At 41.5% G+C, this 19,690-nt stretch overlaps 1 protein-coding gene across 2 annotated transcripts in view; it reads right to left on the bottom strand.

Moving 5' to 3' along the window:
* POLR3B (RNA polymerase III subunit B) overlaps positions 1-18,640 on the bottom strand; it is a 71,839-nt gene extending 53,199 nt beyond the window's left edge. The window contains exons 1-11 of one of the 2 annotated variants that reach the window (XM_085049675.1): positions 18,501-18,640; positions 17,000-17,032; positions 16,433-16,489; positions 16,286-16,350; positions 15,824-15,899; positions 13,683-13,783; positions 11,362-11,453; positions 10,602-10,719; positions 9,449-9,557; positions 1,870-1,992; positions 275-391 (exon numbers count right to left, since the gene is read on the bottom strand). In XM_085049675.1, the coding sequence (XP_084905801.1) occupies positions 275-391; positions 1,870-1,992; positions 9,449-9,557; positions 10,602-10,719; positions 11,362-11,453; positions 13,683-13,783; positions 15,824-15,899; positions 16,286-16,350; positions 16,433-16,489; positions 17,000-17,032; positions 18,501-18,575 (966 nt within the window). In that variant the 5' untranslated portion in view covers positions 18,576-18,640. Of the gene's footprint in view, positions 1-274; positions 392-1,869; positions 1,993-9,448; positions 9,558-10,601; positions 10,720-11,361; positions 11,454-13,682; positions 13,784-15,823; positions 15,900-16,285; positions 16,351-16,432; positions 16,490-16,999; positions 17,033-17,697; positions 17,792-18,500 lie in introns of those variants that run through there. The other variant, XM_085049676.1, reaches the window with a different exon arrangement.
* Positions 18,641-19,690: the final 1,050 nt, after the last annotated feature.

Raw genomic sequence — 19,690 nt, 5'->3', positions numbered from 1 at the left:
TAAAGGTACAGGTCACAGGATGAAAAGTCCTGAATTAACAACTGATACTGCCTGGCTATGCAGAAAAAGAATGCATGGTTTGATTGGTTCAATGGTACAGCATTTCGCAAAGATTTCTTTTGACTCAATCCAAGTCTTCCCCTTTATTTTGAGGATGATTTACTTTATCTCAGCTACAAAGCCACCAAAGCCATTTCTCCCTGCCAACAAAGCTCACACCATAAATAACCACACAAGCTGTCTCCAGTTTAAAACCCCCCAGAATGTTACATACAAGAACATGGGTCAGGATGGTTGATGCCAGCAGCTCTCGGGCTTCTTCCATCTTTGTTTTCTTTGGGCCTCCCCACATCCTCTGCCTTCGTACTTTGTTTCCAATGTACTTCAATGCCTGTGAAGGGGGGAATTAACCTGAGTTAATGCCAGAATTGTCACCCATACAAATACACACACACGTGGAGGTATGTGGGCATTCTTCAACCAGAGCAATCCCACCAGCCATGGGTGACAGGAACTCCAAACAAACTGCAAAATAACAAAGATGTAAGTAATACCAAGAAAAAAGTTCTTGAAAGTGGACACAATTGACTTAAAATACATATTGTTTATGACAGGTTGATAACATTTGGAATGGAAAGTGGTGGAAATGCACGATTACTGCAATACTAAAAGAAAGGATATTGCACAGATTTAGAAAAAAGGATTCTACAAATTCCAAATATATCTAGTTTATTTAATTAGACTTTTCACCTCCATTTTTTTGTGTACTTGCTGAATTTCTTTCAGATATTAAACCATGAGGTGGCACTCCCTGTCTAATACCCACAAAAGCTACTGTGTGGCATCCATGTCTGTCTCCAGAAGTACCTTGCAATAGATTCTTACTCTCCTACCAGCTGTCAATCAACCTGCAGAATTCATAGTCAGATGAGTCAAGAAACTCTCCAAGTTCACACAGGAAGTTCCTGCCTGGAAATGAAGCCATAAAGCTATGTGAAAGAATCACCCTCTCCACTAAATGACATATCCTTTCCATCTGTTCCCTTCTTCCACAAAGAGCTCTCTCTCTATTAACTTCATTTGACATTTCTTGCACAGAATAACTTCTAGTTTTCTACCTTCCTGGATGCTTTGCATTCCTCTATGTTGCTACAGCTCACCATTTTACTGCTCTGACTCCGAATTAGGAGCTCTTTAAGCTAACTGTAAACTCCAAAAGCCCCCAACGATGAAAACCAGAAAGATGTTCACCTTAGAACACTAAACATCACACATGGAATGATTTGACAAAGTTTACAATGAAACAGCAGAAATAACATTCATCTTCAAAGGTTTCTTCTAGCAAATTAATATATTCCCATTTGCTCCCAGCAAAATGGTCTATGCTCTGGCTAATTAAAAAAAGTACATGAGCTAGGAGAGTTTTGAGGTGTCTTTAGAGGGTCACTACTATTGTGGGCTTCATACAAGAGACTATAATAGGAGAACATCTACTCATGATGAAATGATCATGGCCACATCAACAGGGCTTCTGCAAAATGAGATGTGCAATTCCTTTTTAAAAAATGTCTTCAACAAAACCCCTTAATTTTATGCACATTGCTACTTGTTATACACAGGGCTATGCCATTAAAACACAACCTCTGGCTTCTCAAAACAAAGCATTTCTTGACTTTGATTTTTTTCTTCCCCAGTTAGGGAGCAAAGTCTCACGTTTGAAAAGTCCTGACCCTTTAAAAAGCCTCAGCTTAAAATAACCCCCCAAAACAAACCTTAAAACACAAAGTGCATGTCCATTGCTGACACAGCAAAGTGGTCAATACCCACTGCCTGGATTTTTATGGCATCTGGCCATGTGAAAAGACACACCTGCATCTGTGTAAAAATCTGAGCTTTTTGGCATTCTTCCAGGCTAGGAGCAAATGCAGCCATCACATGTTCCTCTGTGCCAATCATCTGTACAATCTCCTGGTCACTCTCAACACCCATGGCCTAGGAAAAGAAGAAAAGACAGAAATAACACAGGCTTTATGTTAACTCACTGACATTTGCTTATGCTAATTTGGTATTGTTTGACTGCATTACTACTAAGCAAGAGCTAGTTCTTCTCTAAGAAACTGTGCCATCTGGCACTGGCAGCACATATTCCAGCTATGGAGGAACGTTAAATGGGAATCTTGATAAGCAGCACGAACACACACACACTTTTTGGAGAGCTGCTTTTTTTCTTTCTTCACTGACAGGAGTTAAATTCTGGGGTTTTTTTCTGAAGAAAAATATAAATACTAGGTAGAAACAAGCCAACGTGTGTAACAATGAAAACCAAGTCAGAATTTACAATAAAGAAAGGTGAAATTCCTTAAAGGAGTACTCACAGTCTCTTACCACAAGCAATTTTGCAAACTCAAAGGTTTTTTTCAACTCACAGTTGACTGTGATGTAGCTCATCACATTTGAGAAATGTTTACAATTTAAACCCTTTGCAGCTCTCTGAATTTAGAAGATGACTTCACTACACAATTCCACTTGAAAGACATTCTGTTATTTCACTGATCCTTGCACACCTTGTTAGACTTTATACCGCGGAAAAAGCTTAATAAACTAAGAAAGCGCTTAACAGGTTTAGAAAAATCTCTCTATCAGTAAGTGTTTCAAGGTGGCAGCCAGCAGTGAAGGCTTTTGTGGATTCCAGATGGTGCTAAAGCTCCCCCCTCCTTCACACATTTGCCTGGAGCTCTGCCATATCAAGAAATGGAATAATCTCACTAAACCTCTTCTGGCTGAGTTATAATATGTTTCTCAGAACTTTGTGAGGAAGTTACGTTTGCATTCACATTATTCTCCAAACTGCCTGCCACAAAGACCATTGTAAATAATGGCCTATGTAGACTCTAGTATTCTGGTTCTTATTAAAAACTGGCAGTACCCCAAAAAGTCACATTTTCCTCAAAAATGCAGAAATACCTTCCTTTCTTTTTGCCTTCATTGAGTGTCACTTTGCTTAACACCTAGCTAACACCAGTCACTTGCAAAACTGTTGCTCTAATTGTGAAGTATCAGCTTCTTTCTTCTTTCATTTCTTTCTTTTTCAACAAAGAAGTAATTGCTTGAAGTTCCTTTAAATTCAAACTCTGTCTTTGCACCTTGTGGTTTATTAGGAATTAAAAGCACTGCAGAAGTATCACACATCCAGAAACAGTGTGAGGACTCTCCTCTTTTAATGCAAAGCCCAGATCACAATTCCACCACCTCAGACAGACTTAAGTGCCAAATCAAGATACAGTTACTCCACCAGGTAAGTGTTTCATGATAGTTTATTCCCATTTACTCACCCCTCTGATCTCAAGGCTATTCCCAGAACCAGAAGTTGGCCATGTGATATTATTGTAGTTGAAATCTGTTTTTCAAATACTATTACACTTCCTCGCCCTTTTAAATAAGGTCACACAGTAGTTAAAATACCTCAGCAGAGAAGTTAACAAAATCCCTCATGACCTGGGAGCCAGACTCACAAAGATAAGTCTACAAAAACATGAAAGCTTCTCAACAGTAAGTTTCCATGTGTCTAGGATTTAATAGCTGACCAGCAAACTAGTTTAGGGATGACAAACAGTTTGGATTCATACAATTATTGCACTTATTCTACAAGTTTTTAGAAGAACAAAATTTGTGTGCCATTCTAGGCACATATACCACAAATACATTCATCTAAAGCACATCAACTGCAAGCTGCTATCACCCTATTTCTGTCCATCAGGTTAATTCTAGGATGGCAACCAAGTCTTAAGTGTCATCTAAAAAGTGGGGGTAAAAAATTCAATCTGTATTTTTACTATGCTTTTTTGTCCATCAAAACCTGGAAAGCCACAGTAAATTGAAGAGGGTTGATGATTTCTTCTAACTTGATGTATTCTCTGATCAAAAGTCTAGCAGCAAAAGGATGAGAGTAACAGATCTTTATGCCCACATAGATTTTCTAGCTGAAGTTTGGAGCAGCAAATTCATCTGAGAATTCTGAATTTCTGAATGGGAAAGACTAGGATCTGTTACCAAACAACATATGTTGTGTTGTTAACTATGTGCAAATAGAAGGAAATGAATTCATGAGTAATGACTAAAAACTCAGGCAAATGACTGAAAAGGGTGTGCTAACAGAACAGCCTCAAAGTAAACTGATTTACTCTCCTCCACACTCTCAACAATCCTGAGCAGAGCTGCATACACAAATCACCTACGTGCAACACCCAAGGGGCAAGCAGCAGTCCGTGCTGCTATCAGACAGATTTGTGACCTTAACACTTTGGCTTTTGGTAAATTTGGCCCTGATGTTATCTTTCAAAAAAACCCAAACAAACTAAAAAACCAAACCAATACAAAAAAAGTACTCCAGAATTAGTCTGTAACATCATTAGGACAGTAACAAAATATTCCTCGGTTGTTGTTTGTGTTACAGGAACACTGAGGACATGTAATATAGGAATGGGCTTATGTTTAGAGCACTCATGATCCTAGGACAAAGCTGAGGGAAAGGGAATTAACATAAAAGCAAAGCAGTAGACAAGATGTCTTGTTTCTTTTTGATTGGAAGGCAGTGTCACAAAGGGATAATTTTACGGGGGAGGGGGAAGGAGACACTGTAAAAGCATAATTTAACAGTGGCAGATGAGGAAGGAGACAGTAGCAGGCTGCTGAAGACCATGGCTGAAGGCTAGCAGTCAATGGATAAAAAACAGACAAGGCAAAGCAAGCAGTCAGAATATTCAGATCATCCTGAGTTGAAGTGGGAGAAAGTGGTCCAAGTGGGGTCAGCCCTTGCTAGGACTGGGGAGCTTCCTGCTGCCCCACTGTGTGTGTCCATCTTTGTGCACACAAACACACAGAGAGTGTGAGTACAGCTCTTCTCTTCCTCGCCCAGCTCATGTCTTAATGATGATGTCTGGGCGTTTCCATGGCACTTCCCTAGAATGTAGTTCTGCAGTCCATCAGGCTAAATTACAGCATGGAGACAGGCAGATGACTGGATTAAAAAGATGTCAGGGAAGTTCAAGGTTGACATCACAGACAGAATTGGTCTGGAGCTTTCATAATTCAAAAGATACGAGCTATGAAACAACAGCCATGGGAACCCATAACCCTGCAGATGCACTAAGACCACCATCCAGCTGTTCCTCCAGAGCTGCACCTAAACAGCTCCAAGGCTAACACAGGTTTGTGAAAATGAAACTTGACTTGCTGTTCAAATCTGTTGCCGCAGGTCCTAGAGTGGTTTCTTACAGTTCCCACATCAAATAAAGATACTTCTCTGGTGATTCAGGTCATGAAATTCAACTTGTAAGTCCCTGTAGGTTACTTACAATTCTCTTCTTTCCCTAACCAGTTTCGATACAGTATGCAACCTTCACTTACTTCAGCTCCCAGGGCTCACTCAAATCTACCAAATCAAGATCACAAAAGAAAAACAGCTCTTACCTTTGAGCAGCTCTAACTCCCTGCAGTGTAGGGAACTCCCTGCAAAAGCAGCAGCACCACCTCACCTCTAACCTGGGTGATTTTCAGGATAGAAACACCCTTACATACAACACAAATACTCCACACCTCCTCTAATGCTCACTGCTACCTGAAACAGTCCCTGCCCCCCAGGTAAAGCACGGGTACCTCACAGCCTGACATATTCACAAGAGCCACTATGCACAGTTGATGCAGCCCTATGAGCTGTGCACAAATGACACAGCTAAAACAAAGGTCTCCCAGGGTAGCAAGTCAGCTCAAGACACCCTAAATACCCCTGTGGTTGCTTATGTCTATTAACTAACGAAGAATTGGGACAAAGTAAGCAGGAAGCAAATTAGCTGTGTTTGTTTCCCATTAGAAGGTAGTTAACAGCCCTTTAAAAACTGCAACAAACACATACTTTGGGGGCAAAATTGTCTAATTTATGTCACTACTTCGAAAGTAAAATCGTATTTCCATATATAGGGACTGCACAAATGCTTCTGTCACTTACAAAAAGAAAGGTTAGGGAAAACAGTTTAAGCTAGCACAGCTACAAAGCTCTAACTCCCTCACATCTGAAGAGCAGATACCTCAAGTCTGCCCTAGAATAGTGCCAGGCACATGCCTTTTGTAGCCTATCAAACTTCAGTTGTGGCCAATGTGCTAAACTTCACAAAACCACAACTTACATGTGGTTGGCACAACTGGCTGTAAAATGTCTGAACATATCCATCCCAAAGATCCTCACAGGTCTGGATGGCTGAAAAAACAAAGCAGGAGGATAAGGTCATTCTGGCTGGCAGTTATGGATAAGGATGAACAGAAAGGCAGATGCCTCCTTTAGGGTGACCCCACACAATCCAGTCCCTATCTCTCGAGATCAAGGGACCTTTAGATCCACTCTATTTCCACAGCTCCCCACAGTCCATGTGCCTGGGCTTCCTTTCTCACCAGGAGCAAGGACGGAGAACACTGTGCTCAGGTCTTGCCCTAGCATGCAGCTGTGTCCATGGCTTTATACCTGAAACACAAGGGTGATCTTAAATTCTAGTCTAGGGAGCTCTGGGAATTTTAGCCTCAGCTCTCTTAGTTGGTGGTGTTTGCAATGTTCTCTATTTCACAGCCTTTGTTTTTTACAAAGATGTCTAGAGGATATATTAGTACACCTCCACCTTACAGCTGCAATAGCTTTAAATTCACATTAGATTATAAATCTACAATACTTGCTTTCTCTTCTATAATGCTACAATGATTTTCTGCACCTGACCTATTTCTTACGTCACATGGAGAACACCAGGTCCAATAAAGCTATTGGGACTAGAAAGACAATCCAAAATTGCTGCCTCTCAGACAGTCCCTCACAAAACTCCCTTTAGCTGGCCCATGCACTGAATGGCAGCCCTCTACCAATTACTATTTGTTTTCTAAGTCAAAAGACAGAGCTCTGTGGAACTCGGTTGTAGCCTGGATGCTGGCCTGGGAGGAAATGCAGAGCAACAGATTTTTGCCATTGCTTTCTCATTTTAGTTTTTGTTTAGAACTTACATAAGCAGCAGTTTAAGTACAAGTTAAGGATTCAAATGCAGCCAAAACTTCAGACCACAGATTGTCTATACAGCTCAATTTTGTCCCTTGCAGATGTGGATCTCTGCATCACAAGAAGCAGAACACCTCCTAGTAACAAGGAAGACACATGCTTCATGCCCGAGGCTTGGGTGTTGACAGAAAGGAGTTATTCTCCTTGCTTTCCCAACAAATCTCCTGTGTATAATACTGTCATGTGAGAAAGCTAAAGTTAGACAGGCATCCTTAAGTTTGGGATTCTCCAGGCTGAGGGCTACTGCATTTGTAATCTTGTAGTTAATCAGAACAAAGCAATGCCACATTACCGCAATGCCCAAGAAAGGAAGATCAGAGACTGGTGACTGCTTTCATTTCCAGCTGGAGACTCATTAGAAGTAGACAGAAGATCCCTGAATTTCATGTCATTAAAGGAAAGGTAAAGAAAATGACTACTCATGAGAACAACTGGACTGGAGCATTCAGAATAGTTCAAGTGGATGTAGCTAATCTGCTACTGTATTTAGTCAATATAAATAATTGAAAAGCGCTACAGCCAAGAGCTTCTAATAGCTGTAACCCCTTATTCAATTAATAAATGAAAAATTAAAAAACATTATCTAAAATATAAAAGATACTATATGAAGAAGTGGATAATTATAGCAAATATTGTCAGAAGGTAATCAAATAGTCAGTACAATTTTGCTTAGCAAAACAACCCAACAACCATCTCCTCAGACAACAACCCAGAGCAGTTACTCTCCGTGAGCAGGTATTTATCTGGACCAGCACAGGCTGACAAAATGTAATTAAAGTCTGTAAGTGAAGGTGGAATCTAGCAGTTTAGCACTGAAGCAAATGGATTAAGAGCCACATTAACACTTTCCTGCAACACAAGAGTTGTGAACTTAACCCTGGCACTTTTATGTGCAATTCTGTCTATGAATAACTTCTCAAACTCCTTTAACACTGGTCACTAAAAACAGAACATCTCCTCTCCTATTTGCAGAGATTTGCTTAATCAGAGGTTACAGCCATTTATGTCTCAAGTGTAAACGCAATTACTGAACTGTTTTCTAGTCCCAAAGCACACCAAGTGCTGTGGTGCTACGGACAAACCCTGGGGGCACAAGCGGCTGGGATGCTCCGAGCTCGTGCTGCCCTCTCCTGGAATATCATCTCCTGTGTCCACCCCTCCTGTGCTGAAATCCACTACAGAAAACACTAAAAGAGCTCTTCCTACATCCAGCCAGAGGCTTGTTTGTGCCTCCAGGAACGCAGCCTGATTTCCTTTTGCACACTCAATGCACCAGGCTGTAAACCCACAGGCAGCAGCAAAGCATTAAGGACAGCAAGATGCTCCCAGCTGCAGGCAGGACAGCTCCCAGCCTAAGGCCTGGCCATCCCCTGCTGTCCTCTCCAGCAGCTGGACAGAGAATGTCCACCCAGCACCTTTCCTGGCTCTAGTCCATGCATTGTGTTCCACACACAGATGAGCTAGCATGGGCAGCTGGGGAGCAGTCATGGCTCTGTGACACTGATCACACACTCAGCATGTGCACCCTTGAGTGAATTAAAATGAAAGGGAGAAGCAGAGAGTGAAAGAAAGCAGTTCTGGCAGTTTCACAGATGAGGGTCAAGGCATGACACTGTCACCAGCTCAACTGGAAGGGCAAAAATTCCCTAATTCTTGCCCAGACTCAGGAGTGGATGCCTCCCAGAGCCCTTGGTCAGTCCCAGCAGAGATCACCTCAAAGCCCCACTGCCTGTCCAACATTCACTGAGTGTTCCTGAACCAGGCAGGGCTTCTGAGCTGCTCAGACCCAGGCAGGGCTCATTCACAAGGGAAGCAAACTGCTGAGAAATGCAGGCTACTCTAGTAATCTTACAGGATGTAAGAACAGGCCTAAGAATTGCCAGACTTCCCCAGAGGCTCTCAGTTTTGTTTACAGTTATGACTGGAAGTCATGCATAAATGAGCTCATGGCTAAGTCATGTTCCTGAACCTGAAATAAAAGACATCAAACTACTCAGCACTGCACAGGTCAGAGCTGGGGACAGCCTGGGACCAAAACCAAAAACCCTTAACACAACCCACAACATAGCTCATAACAAACCCAAATCCTTCTGACCTGCAGCAACAGAGGCACCTCCCAAGGCAGTAAGGGGTGGCAGGTATTTGTCTTGGCACAGCAATGCTCTCCTTGCAGAAAAATACAGCACTTATTCTCCTTTTTGCTGTACAGTAAAGATGACTTCCCAGGAGAAAATAGCTTGCAATTTCTAAGCCCTGCCAAGTCCTTCTGTACATATTAACTTAGTAGCTCCTGTTGATCTTCATTCTTGAGCTACAGCATAGCATTTTTTTTTTTTGTCAAACAAACAGCTGTGTTACCTTAAATATGATAGCAATGGGAATATCTTCTGACAGAGTGTTGTGCCTCAGGTAAAATCTTCCTTGTTTCACAACCATATTTGTTCTGCTCTTCTTCTCATGAGTGGAACTGAAGTTAAAATAAAAATAATACTGTGTCCAACAGAATGTTTGCACTGACTCCCAGAATCTTTTACACAGAATTTAACAAGCTTGATCAATCAATTAACTGAATTAATCCCACTTTCTCCTCTTTTAAAAATTGCATTCAACCAGCCAGAGATCAGCCTGCAACTTCAATGTAATAAGGTATTATCACCTGTGATAGGGACTATTTGGAATATTTGACTTAAGCAAGTCTGTACTATTTAAAATCATCTTTGCATGCTTTTATTATCAATTTTGATGTAACCAGCAAGGTCAAACTGTGAACAAGTACTGCAGATAATGACATAACAGTACCTGGTAATACATTAACCTCATCCAGGCTTACTGTGAGACAGTAAAGTAGTTAGGAGAGATGTGAGAGGCCTCTGAGAGAAAAACCAGCCCTCACACTGAACAGTGACAGGCACGATATTATACCAGCATGCAGCTTAAAAAAATAAAAACCAAATCAATGGCCAAACAAAATAGAAACAAAACTTGATCAAGGAGGGAAGGCCAAATTTAGACTACCTTGCCATTTTCAGTAATTTGTGTAGTACAAAAGTATTTGATTCCTCCTCAGCTGCCTTTGCCTTTAAAAGTTTTTATGCTGAATTTATGTAGAGAGGCAAAAGAGAGACAAAAGGTTACATTCAATTTCCACTGCAGTAACTTCACGTTACTGCAGTGGAAATTGTCAATTTCAATTGTCAATTGTTACTGCGGTCAAACATTGTCAATTAGGAAGTGCACTTCATTATATTAAAAATTAGAACTTGCTTTTCCTAATCTGGAATGAATCCTGAAATACATGAGCAACTCTCAGATTTTTCTGGGAATATTATAGTATACTATTTTGGGATTGAAGTTTTAGCATACAAAATGACAGCAGCAAGACAGGAGCACTGAATGTCTTCAGATTTTGCTGGTTAAACTATTCTAGGAAGAAACCTCCACAGCTATTTCAACTACAACAATGAAGTTCTAAAGTTTATCTCCTTTATGTAACTGTAGGGATTTACCATACCTGGTAACAGAGGCACCAACTGTGCCTTTTCTATCAGCTTCCACAATGATTCTGTTTTTGGATAACTGCTCTTGAATAAGAATGACTTTCTCTACACCTTTAACAATGAAATAGCCACCTAGGCAATAGAAAAGAAATATTTTGCATGTCAGTACCTTTGCACCTTACTTGCCTCCTCCAATATACCATTGAATATAAATTATTAGAATGTAAACCATAAGTACACAATGGGAGAGTTAATTCTCCCTTAAAAGAGAAATGAACAAGCTTGACAGGTAAAACCCAAAGAAGGTGTTTTTTATAACCCTTCATCTCCTCTGTACATATCAAATATTACCATGAAATGCTTTATTCTTGCTTTAGAAAAGGCAACAAATGAGAGTTCCCCCTCTGGATGACATCATACTGCACTCTTCCCTAATCTGCTTAATTTTTCAAGAAGGAACTCCATCTCTGTTCCAATATAACACCTCACTGTACAACGTTATATACAAAAGTCAAAATAAAATACTCAAAATTTTGCTATGTTGTTTTCTATGGCTGAAAATTTTGTCTACAAATAGGAACTATCCATGTTCTCAACCAATTATTACTATTTTCAAAAGCCTGATGATTTCTTTTAGTTGCAAGCACACACTTGAGAAGTTTCCACAAAGACTTCCAGGTGGCAGGAAACATATCAAAAGGGATTTCCTTTGCTGAAAAAGATTTAAAACTAAAAGCCCAGATAGGGAAAAAAAGAACATGAGTGAAAATGTACCTGGATCTAAAGGACATTCATTAAGTTTGGCAAATTCTGCTGGAGTTTTCCCAGTAAGCACACAATTTGAACTACGCAGCATTATAGGCATTCTGCAAGAAAACCAGTTACAGTGTTACTTCAGATTCAGACAGAAAAAAGTGAATAATCAAATTCAGAACAAAAACCATGCTGAACAAACTGGAGAAAACACATTTAAGGTAATTAAAACACTGCTGAGACCAACAGGTTTTCTGAAACTGGACACCTACAAGCATAAACCACAGACTTCCCACTGAATTGTTATGCAGCTGCTCAGGCATTGTGACAAGCAGGGTCACCAAGGCCAATGACAGTGAGTGCAAAGACTCCTGGTCCCCAAATCTCTGCAGTGAAGAACATGCCACTGCACATCCACTGTAGCAGTATTTATTAGATAAAGCTCGTTCACATCTCATTTCCCACACAGGAATGACATCTTCTGGCTGCAGACAGATAGTGCCTCTAATTCCTAACCTAAGCATGAAGTTTAGCAGCTCTGATTTCTCTGGTGGCGTAGCAGAGAAGCCTCCAAGCAAGCATTTTGTGAAGCAACATGTGGTGGAAAGATACTCCAAGAAACTAAAAACTAATTCAATGCTTAGGGAAGTAAATAAAGGAGAAAGTAAAGATGCACAGACTGCATATGAGGCAAAACTTCACCATGAGGACAATCAAACAGTGGAAAAGCTGCAGAGGGAAGCTGGGCAGCCTCCATTCATGGAGGTCTTCAGAACCTGACAGGATGAAGCACTGAAGTAACCTGGTTTGATCAGAGAGCTGATCCCATTTGGAGCAGGAGGCTGTACTAGAGTTTGAGTAGGAGGTTGTATTCTTTCAACCTGAACTCTTGTTATCACCCTGTGATAAGTCAGGGAATGTTCACTTTCAATTTGCTTTATTCAACAACTAACTAGCAATGATTTCACAGTTATTATTAAAAAGTGTGCCTTTATAGTCACCATCATAACCTACCTTTCCACTCTCAGATTTTTAATTAAAGTTTTTGAAAGAGAGCAGAGTTTACTTCCAAAGACAAAACTGTAATTTGCAAAAGATAAAAGAAGTTTACCACTACATCTACCAAAATATCTCCATGCCCTTTAGCCTCTTCTATGAAAAAGGTGACTTTTGATCCAGCTTACAGAATTTCTCTCCTTGGTGGACAGCCTTTGTAAGACCTGTGTTCCAAGTGTTTTCTAAGACATATGTTGACAAAATTTATTCATGAGTTCTACTGTGCAACTATTTGCAAACTCTAAGATTTTTCATTCAAATTTATTTCAATAAAAAACAAGATTAGGCTGTATTTCTTGTATTCAAATCTTATAAATTATTTTAATTTCTTTGCTATTTTCATATTCTTGTCTCTTAAAAGAAAACTGATGAACTCAAATTCTGAATTTCTGCAGAGTTAAAAAAGCTATCTTGTCACTACATTTCACTGGTTAAGTGCTTCCTAGAGATAAGAAGCTTCATATGACAAGAAAAATCTTCTATCACACACACAATAAACTTAATACATTGGCTATTTATATCAGAAACAGGAAGCAGTTGGCATAAGGTAACTCAAAACTGAATATCCAAATGCCATTACTGAAAACTGTAGAGAAACATCTGTCCCAGTCTGAACTGCAAGTCAAGCAAGAGCACTGGCCAAAGGAAACCAGGGTAATACTAGGGACAGATGAGGAAAAATTATTTCCCATGCAAATAATAACTGGATATTAACAGTTTTTAAACTGTTTTAACTGTTTTAAACTTCTTATATTAGACACTTCAGAACTTTTCGCATGTATGCACTTTAAGCCAGTCGAATGACATAACTTCCATTTATAATCAAACCAATTTTAAATGCAAGCTTAACTTGTACAGCAGAACTAATGCTTGCTTTGCTGGTTTTACTAACCACCTTCCATAGATGCAACTCTGCATATGATTATGAAAGACTGAACAATTTGGCTACAAAGCAAATATGCCTGATTTCATTTTACGATAATGCAACTTGCAGCTCCAGTATTCCTTCATGCATTTTCCTCTTTGGTTTTCTATCAACAGAATTAGACACAACATCCATCTTTATATCCATCCTTCTTTGGAAGGAGACATTATCAGCAGCTTTTGAAAAACAAAATCTTAGAACTTAAATCACATCCTGTGTAGCTGCTTATGAAGATTTGCCTGCTCATTGTTTCTCTTCACAAGGAAGCAAGGTTGGCCTACATGTGTTTTGCAGTAAAAACTCTTCCCAGCATGGCAGCAAACAAGGACTGACAGCAGAATCTCAGCACGTGGCACCTCACCTGCCGATGGGCAGTGCATTGCGGATGATCCTCTGGCTGCCTCGGGTGTATTCAATATCCACAGTGATGGGGGCAGAATAGGTCATGTCCCTCAGGCGGCACTGAAAGGAGAACACACATGGTCAGGTGCTGACTTCAAGCTGAGGAATCTCTCTTAAAATATCCTCTGTTTGCCCTGTAACTCCTGCAAAGAAATCAAGCAAAGTAAGATCTTCATGGTACCTGAAGAATGTGTGACAGACTCTCCTGTTTAAAACAAAATCCAAGAACATCCAAATACAACTGCTATGATTTCCAAAAGCAGCCAGCAGATCTGTGTCTTCAGAAGACAGCACTGCAGGGCATAATTTCTAAACTAATTAAACAAACAGATCTAATTAAACAAACAGGTCTAATAGCAGAGCTGACACAAGGACCACAGTGTGTCTGAGCAGGGACATTTCTACATGCAGACACTCAACTGTGAAGAGCTGTGCTGCCATCTGAAGCCTGACAGAATGGAAAGGCACAAGACTGAGGTGACCTTATTGAACAGAATGAGCAAACCTCACTGCATGGTACCATTCCTAAAGATGACTTACAGAAGGCTCACTACAGAATCAGCTCCTGTAAAGATTCCCAGAATTTGTCTGCAAATTCCTTGGAGACCAAGAGAAGCAGAATACACGTATCTAGGACATTAGATATCCCAAGGCTCAATAATTTCCAACCCAGTCCTTCTGGTCTGCTCTCCCCAGCCTTACTCTAAGACTTGCCAGCCCTTCAGGTATTATCTTCATACAAGACAGGCCTTACTGCATCTGCTGAACACAACAGAGCAACTCACAGCAGCTCATTCGTGACCTCACTGAGCATGCATTACCTTTCAGCTCAAGGTTTATAGGTTTAACAGTATTCAGACTTGCACATTTATGGTTCTGCAGTCTTTCAGTGTACTGATTATGTACCAGTAAAAGGCAATTAAGATTGGGCTGTGCATTGAAGATGCAACTGTATGGAAAAATACGCCTCAAGAATCATCACAAACTGGATGTTCCTCCTCTCCACTTTCCAAAGCACTTCTCTAGTAATAAAATACTGATGTGCACCAGCAGTTTTCAAGCTGTGCCTTGCAGGAAACTAGGTGCCATTCTGCTCTCAGCAATTTAATCCAATTTAAAAGTAACTGAGAATATTTCCATTTTCTAATTACTTTAAATTCATCTGTATGAATAGTTCATGAAACTCCCATGAGGACTGCAGGAAGAGAGTTAGACATCCTTTTTTAGTACTACATCGGGGGAAAAGGCCTTGGGATTCTCTGTGTGTACTTTTTAAACACAAGACACAGATAAAATACAAATTACAGTGTAATGGCTCTAGATACATGAAAGCAATCCTAAAAAAGTTCAAAGGTTATGATAGTTTACGGATTTCTTATACATAAAGAAGCTACCTTATACCCTGTTGGTTAAAATCAACAGACTCTGATTTCAGTCACAGCAGCATCTCTTCTCCAACATGCATCTTTATTCCAGAAGTACACAATCCATTTGTTCACCTACATGCTTAGAGCACTGCAATGAAATTAAATATACTCCTCAGAAGGCCCATGTTCTTCTGCAGCTTCTTCTAATTTTTACAATTTCCATCTGTTTCTGCCTAAAGTTTCCCTGTCTGCTTTTTGAATCAGACTTTAAAAATGCAAGCAAAAAATCAGATATGCATTCCCAAAGAAGACTGGAAGGGAAATGGAGACTGAAGAGACCTATGGTGCAGCCAGTAGGAAGGCTAAGATTAAAAAGAAGTTAATAAAAATATCCAAGAACTCTACATTATAGCATGAGGACTTCAGCTCTGTCATAAGGAGAGCCACAAGGTTAAGCAAGAGAAGTACTTATAACTACTTTCCTGGAAACCCACTCAAATTCAGCTAACAGGAAACACCGAATAGAGCAAAAAAACCCAAACAAACCAATTAATAAAAATAAAAAACTTTATTACATGATGTTTAAATCCCTGAGGCTTCTTTCTATACTGATGATTGAATGCATTGTACTACCTAATGTAACATGCATGTACTCAAAATTACATGCAGTTATTCCCCAAGACATTGCCAAGACAAAAAAAAAACCAATCAAGACAGATGCAAACATTAATACCTCATGAGGTGATACAGGTCGTGTCACATTGAAGCTTTCTTCCACATCTGGAGTACCCACATAGATATTGAGGTATCTGTAATACAGTTTAAAATAAGCAATGAGTCAAATATTTTTCAGGCAACCTGAAGGAAGCAATATTTTACATACGCTGAAAAATGAAGTTACTTTAATGAACACAAGTGGATTAATGCTGAGCAATGATTCTTCCCAAAGCAACTCACTGTATTTGAGTTGTGAAATTAGTTAAAATTAGTTGTGTAAATTAGTTAAAATTTAGCCTGCAGGTGCAATAAACCTTAAAATCTTCCCATCTTTCATGGCATAAAGTAAGAGGTAAGTCCTGGAAAATATCCTCTTGATTTATACCAACACAAGTGCCTACAAACACTTTATAGCTGGTAACAAACGCATGAGATAGTGCTCATGCTGCTACTGATATGGAAATCATCTCATGCTTACTTCAGGTACCACATTGGGTCAGCATCACTTGTCACTTTTTCATTGGCCTTCATGATTTTCTTTATCTGGAGGAGAAAAAGAACAAAATGGAACCATGTGCCTTTTCTGAGTACAAAGAGCCACTCTCCTCCCCACAAGAAAGCCTACCTCCACATTGATGAAATAGTTGAATGAGTCTATGTGCTGCTTCACCAGTCCCTTCACCTGAAAAATACATGCACACAGCAAAATTAGCTTCAATTACATTAATCACACAAGGCAGAAATGAAGATACAACCTATCTGTCATCTGGGCTAACTTCTTTCAGTTGACAAACTTCTGGGAAGTGGCTGGACAATCACTCTGGTTCTACATTACATTTTCAAGTTCACACCAGAGCCATCATATAAAGAGCATGGATAGGGGCTCTGAGTGGCAGTAAAACAGTAAAATAATCTGGAAACATTACATATATACAGCACTGATTGAAAATAACCATACAAAAATGCAATCCAACAGGAGGATGTCTCCATAAAATAATCTGTAAATTAATCAAGAAAACAATCTATGGAACAAGTGTATTGGTAACTGCAGGGAACTGGGGGAAAAAAATTGCAAAATCCACAAAAAAGTGAGGACAGGTATCCTGGGAAACAGCAAAAGCTAGAAGAAGGTAATGTAAAGTTAGAAATGAGATGAAGTATTCACATCATGAAATGAGTGTGTAGCACTAACCTTTAGAAATGCTGGAAGAAGTCTCCATTTTTCCTGAAAACAAAACAACAGTTTGAAACATCTTTCCAAGGAGTAACCAAATATCTGACATGCTTGAGCCTTTTTGTCTGCATGTTTTATTATTATTGTTTTTTAAACATGAAGCAAACATTATTTAAAATCAGATTCATTTAGAAAAAAAAATAAAGACTGTATGAGCCAACAGAGATGGATAAAAATTACCTAGATCATCTTAGTAAACCATATGTGCAGTATTTACTCAGGACGCAACAGCACACTGCCTTCCCAAAGAGCAACTTACATGAAAATATATTTTTCTTAGAAAATTCCTTACTACCATGTCCTCATTTAGGATCAACTAACTTTGGTTTTGTTCTGCTAACACTGTAAATTATATTCCTAGAAAGAGAAGATATCCTACAACTTTTACTTCACAAAACACATGCAAGAACAAGAACCTCAGTCCTGGAAGCAGCCCTTGTAGATACAATTCTCTGTAACACTTCCCAGGACCCTAAATCCTACAAAGATTTATCAAAAGTACTGACAAGTGCTAATACATCAAGGTTCCTACAAACTTCCCTCTATTTCTGATCTTCAGTGACCACAGGGAACATCTCTTCATGTCAGCCTCACTTTCTCCCAGCATGGCACTGCAAAACCTTGCCTATCTTTGGCAGGAGACAAAATCCTCTTACTCAGGAAAAGTGTCCCTAGTCTTCATATGCTTCTCCATCTACTGCCATTTAAAAGTACTACAAAATTAATAACAAAAAATCCCTGCAGAAAGTTGTTAACTTTCCTATATCCACAGAAATGTTGATGGTGCTCTTGGTTTTCATCCTTCACTGCTGCTGTTAATCTACTAATCTTGCTTGTGATCCCAATTTAACATCAAATAATGGCAAAGCTAATGCAATAAGAAGAGACACATGTTGTAGCTTTTACTACTGGTCCCTGCTGGTTTATACGCAGCAATGTTTACTGTCTGGAAAGCTGAATAACAGCTGATTTCAAGTGTTTATGATTTAAATGTTATGCCTTAAAAAAAGGCGGCTTAATCTGCTAAATGGCAGTGCAATTACATTGATGACCTAGGAATGAGACCAATTATTTTCACCTAAAGTAAATACTTCAAGGCCCGGCTGGATGCGGCAGTGAACCCTGGTGTGGTGGGAGATGTCGCTGCCATGGCAGAGGGGTTGGGAGGACAGGAGCTGGGAGATTTCTGCCACCCAGAGCATTCTGAGAGCACTCTGTGACTGTGAGGGACACAGGCCGGGCAGGCACTGCGGCCCGGCGGCACCTCAGGAGGCCTGAGGGTTCCTCAGGGTGCCCGGGGCAGCTCGGACAGACACCCTCACACCTCACACCTCCCAGCCCGAGCGGGCAGGGGGAACTCCACGTGTGTGCGGGCAGGCGGCTCCTCCCAGCCCAGCCCAGCCCCGCCGCGCTCCGGGAGCTCCCGAGGCGCACCGCCCGCACCCCGCGGCCCGCTGACCTGCACGGTGTTCACCGGGGCGGCTGCCTGCTCCGGAGTAAGTGCTCCGAGCCCCAGCGCCTCCATCGCCTCCATCGCGCCCGGAGCCGCGCACCGAGGCGCTGCAGCCCAGCGCGTCCCCCCGCCAGCCGGTGCCGAGCCCGAAGGTTCCGGCCCTGCGCGAAGAGCGCTGAGGGCGGCACGAGTAGCGAGGGCGGCCGGGACCCTGCAGCCCAACCTCTGCCGGTGCCCCAGCCCTTCCCGGGACCCTGCAGCCCAACCTCCGCCGGTGCCCCAGCCCTTCCCGGGACCCTGCAGCCCAACCTCCGCCGGTGCCCCAGCCCTTCCCGGGACCCTGCAGCCCAGCCCCGCCGGTGCCCCAGCCCTTCCCGGGACCCTGCAGCCCAGCCCCGCCGGTGCCCCAGCCCTTCCAGGGGCCCTGCAGCCCAGCCCCGCCGGTGCCCGGCCTCCTCCCGGTGCTCGGGTCCCTCCCGGGGCTCTATAACCGGTGCCCGGCCCTTCCCGGTGTCCCCTCAGGTTCAGCCCTCAGGGTTTCCCCGAATCCCCACGCCCCTCAGCGCCAGCCCTCATGCAGGGGTAGGGAGGCGGCAGGACATTTGGGCTTTAAACGGCTTTTCTGCAACTTTTAGCGTGTAAAGCAACGAGGGGCACAAGATTTTAGTATTATTATTAGTGCTGCCTTCTGATCTTGGATGCTGTAGCTGAATCACCTGAAACTTACTAGTTTCCCTTTCCAAGGGTCGGTGCTCTAGAGACACCAAACCCAGTGAAATTAGGAGCCACTCCTCTGCCCCAGCTCAAGATAGAACGAGAAGCATTACTGATCTCTGCAGATCCCTGTGGCAGTAAGTTTTTGGATGTATACATATAGGTAGTAATGTAATCATTGCTAAGTAAATTCTAAAAGCAGGGTGAGAAAACACGTCTGCCTGGCTCAGGTTCATATGAATGACATTCCCGGAGCTGGGCTGGGCTCTCCCATCCTGGACAGCAAGGCTGCTACCCTAAAGAGCAGTAACATTTCACACTGCTTCCATTTAGTTTCCTGCCGACAGCGCACAGTCGGTGCAGAATCTGTTTAATACGTGGCAATCCGTGTTTGATCCATGCAAGTCCTCTGTAGGACACAGGGGGAAACTTGGAGCAGCTGCTCATAGAACCCACCCCAAACTTTGCCATGCAAAACCCAG

The sequence above is a fragment of the Lichenostomus cassidix genome, chromosome 1Ab, assembly GCF_008360975.1.
Source record: "Lichenostomus cassidix isolate B80296 chromosome 1Ab, HeHo_3.0, whole genome shotgun sequence".
In the NCBI taxonomy this organism is placed as follows: Eukaryota; Metazoa; Chordata; class Aves; order Passeriformes; family Meliphagidae; genus Lichenostomus; species Lichenostomus cassidix.
Note: the sequence above shows the minus strand (reverse complement) of the source record. Positions and strands in the feature narration are given on the sequence as shown.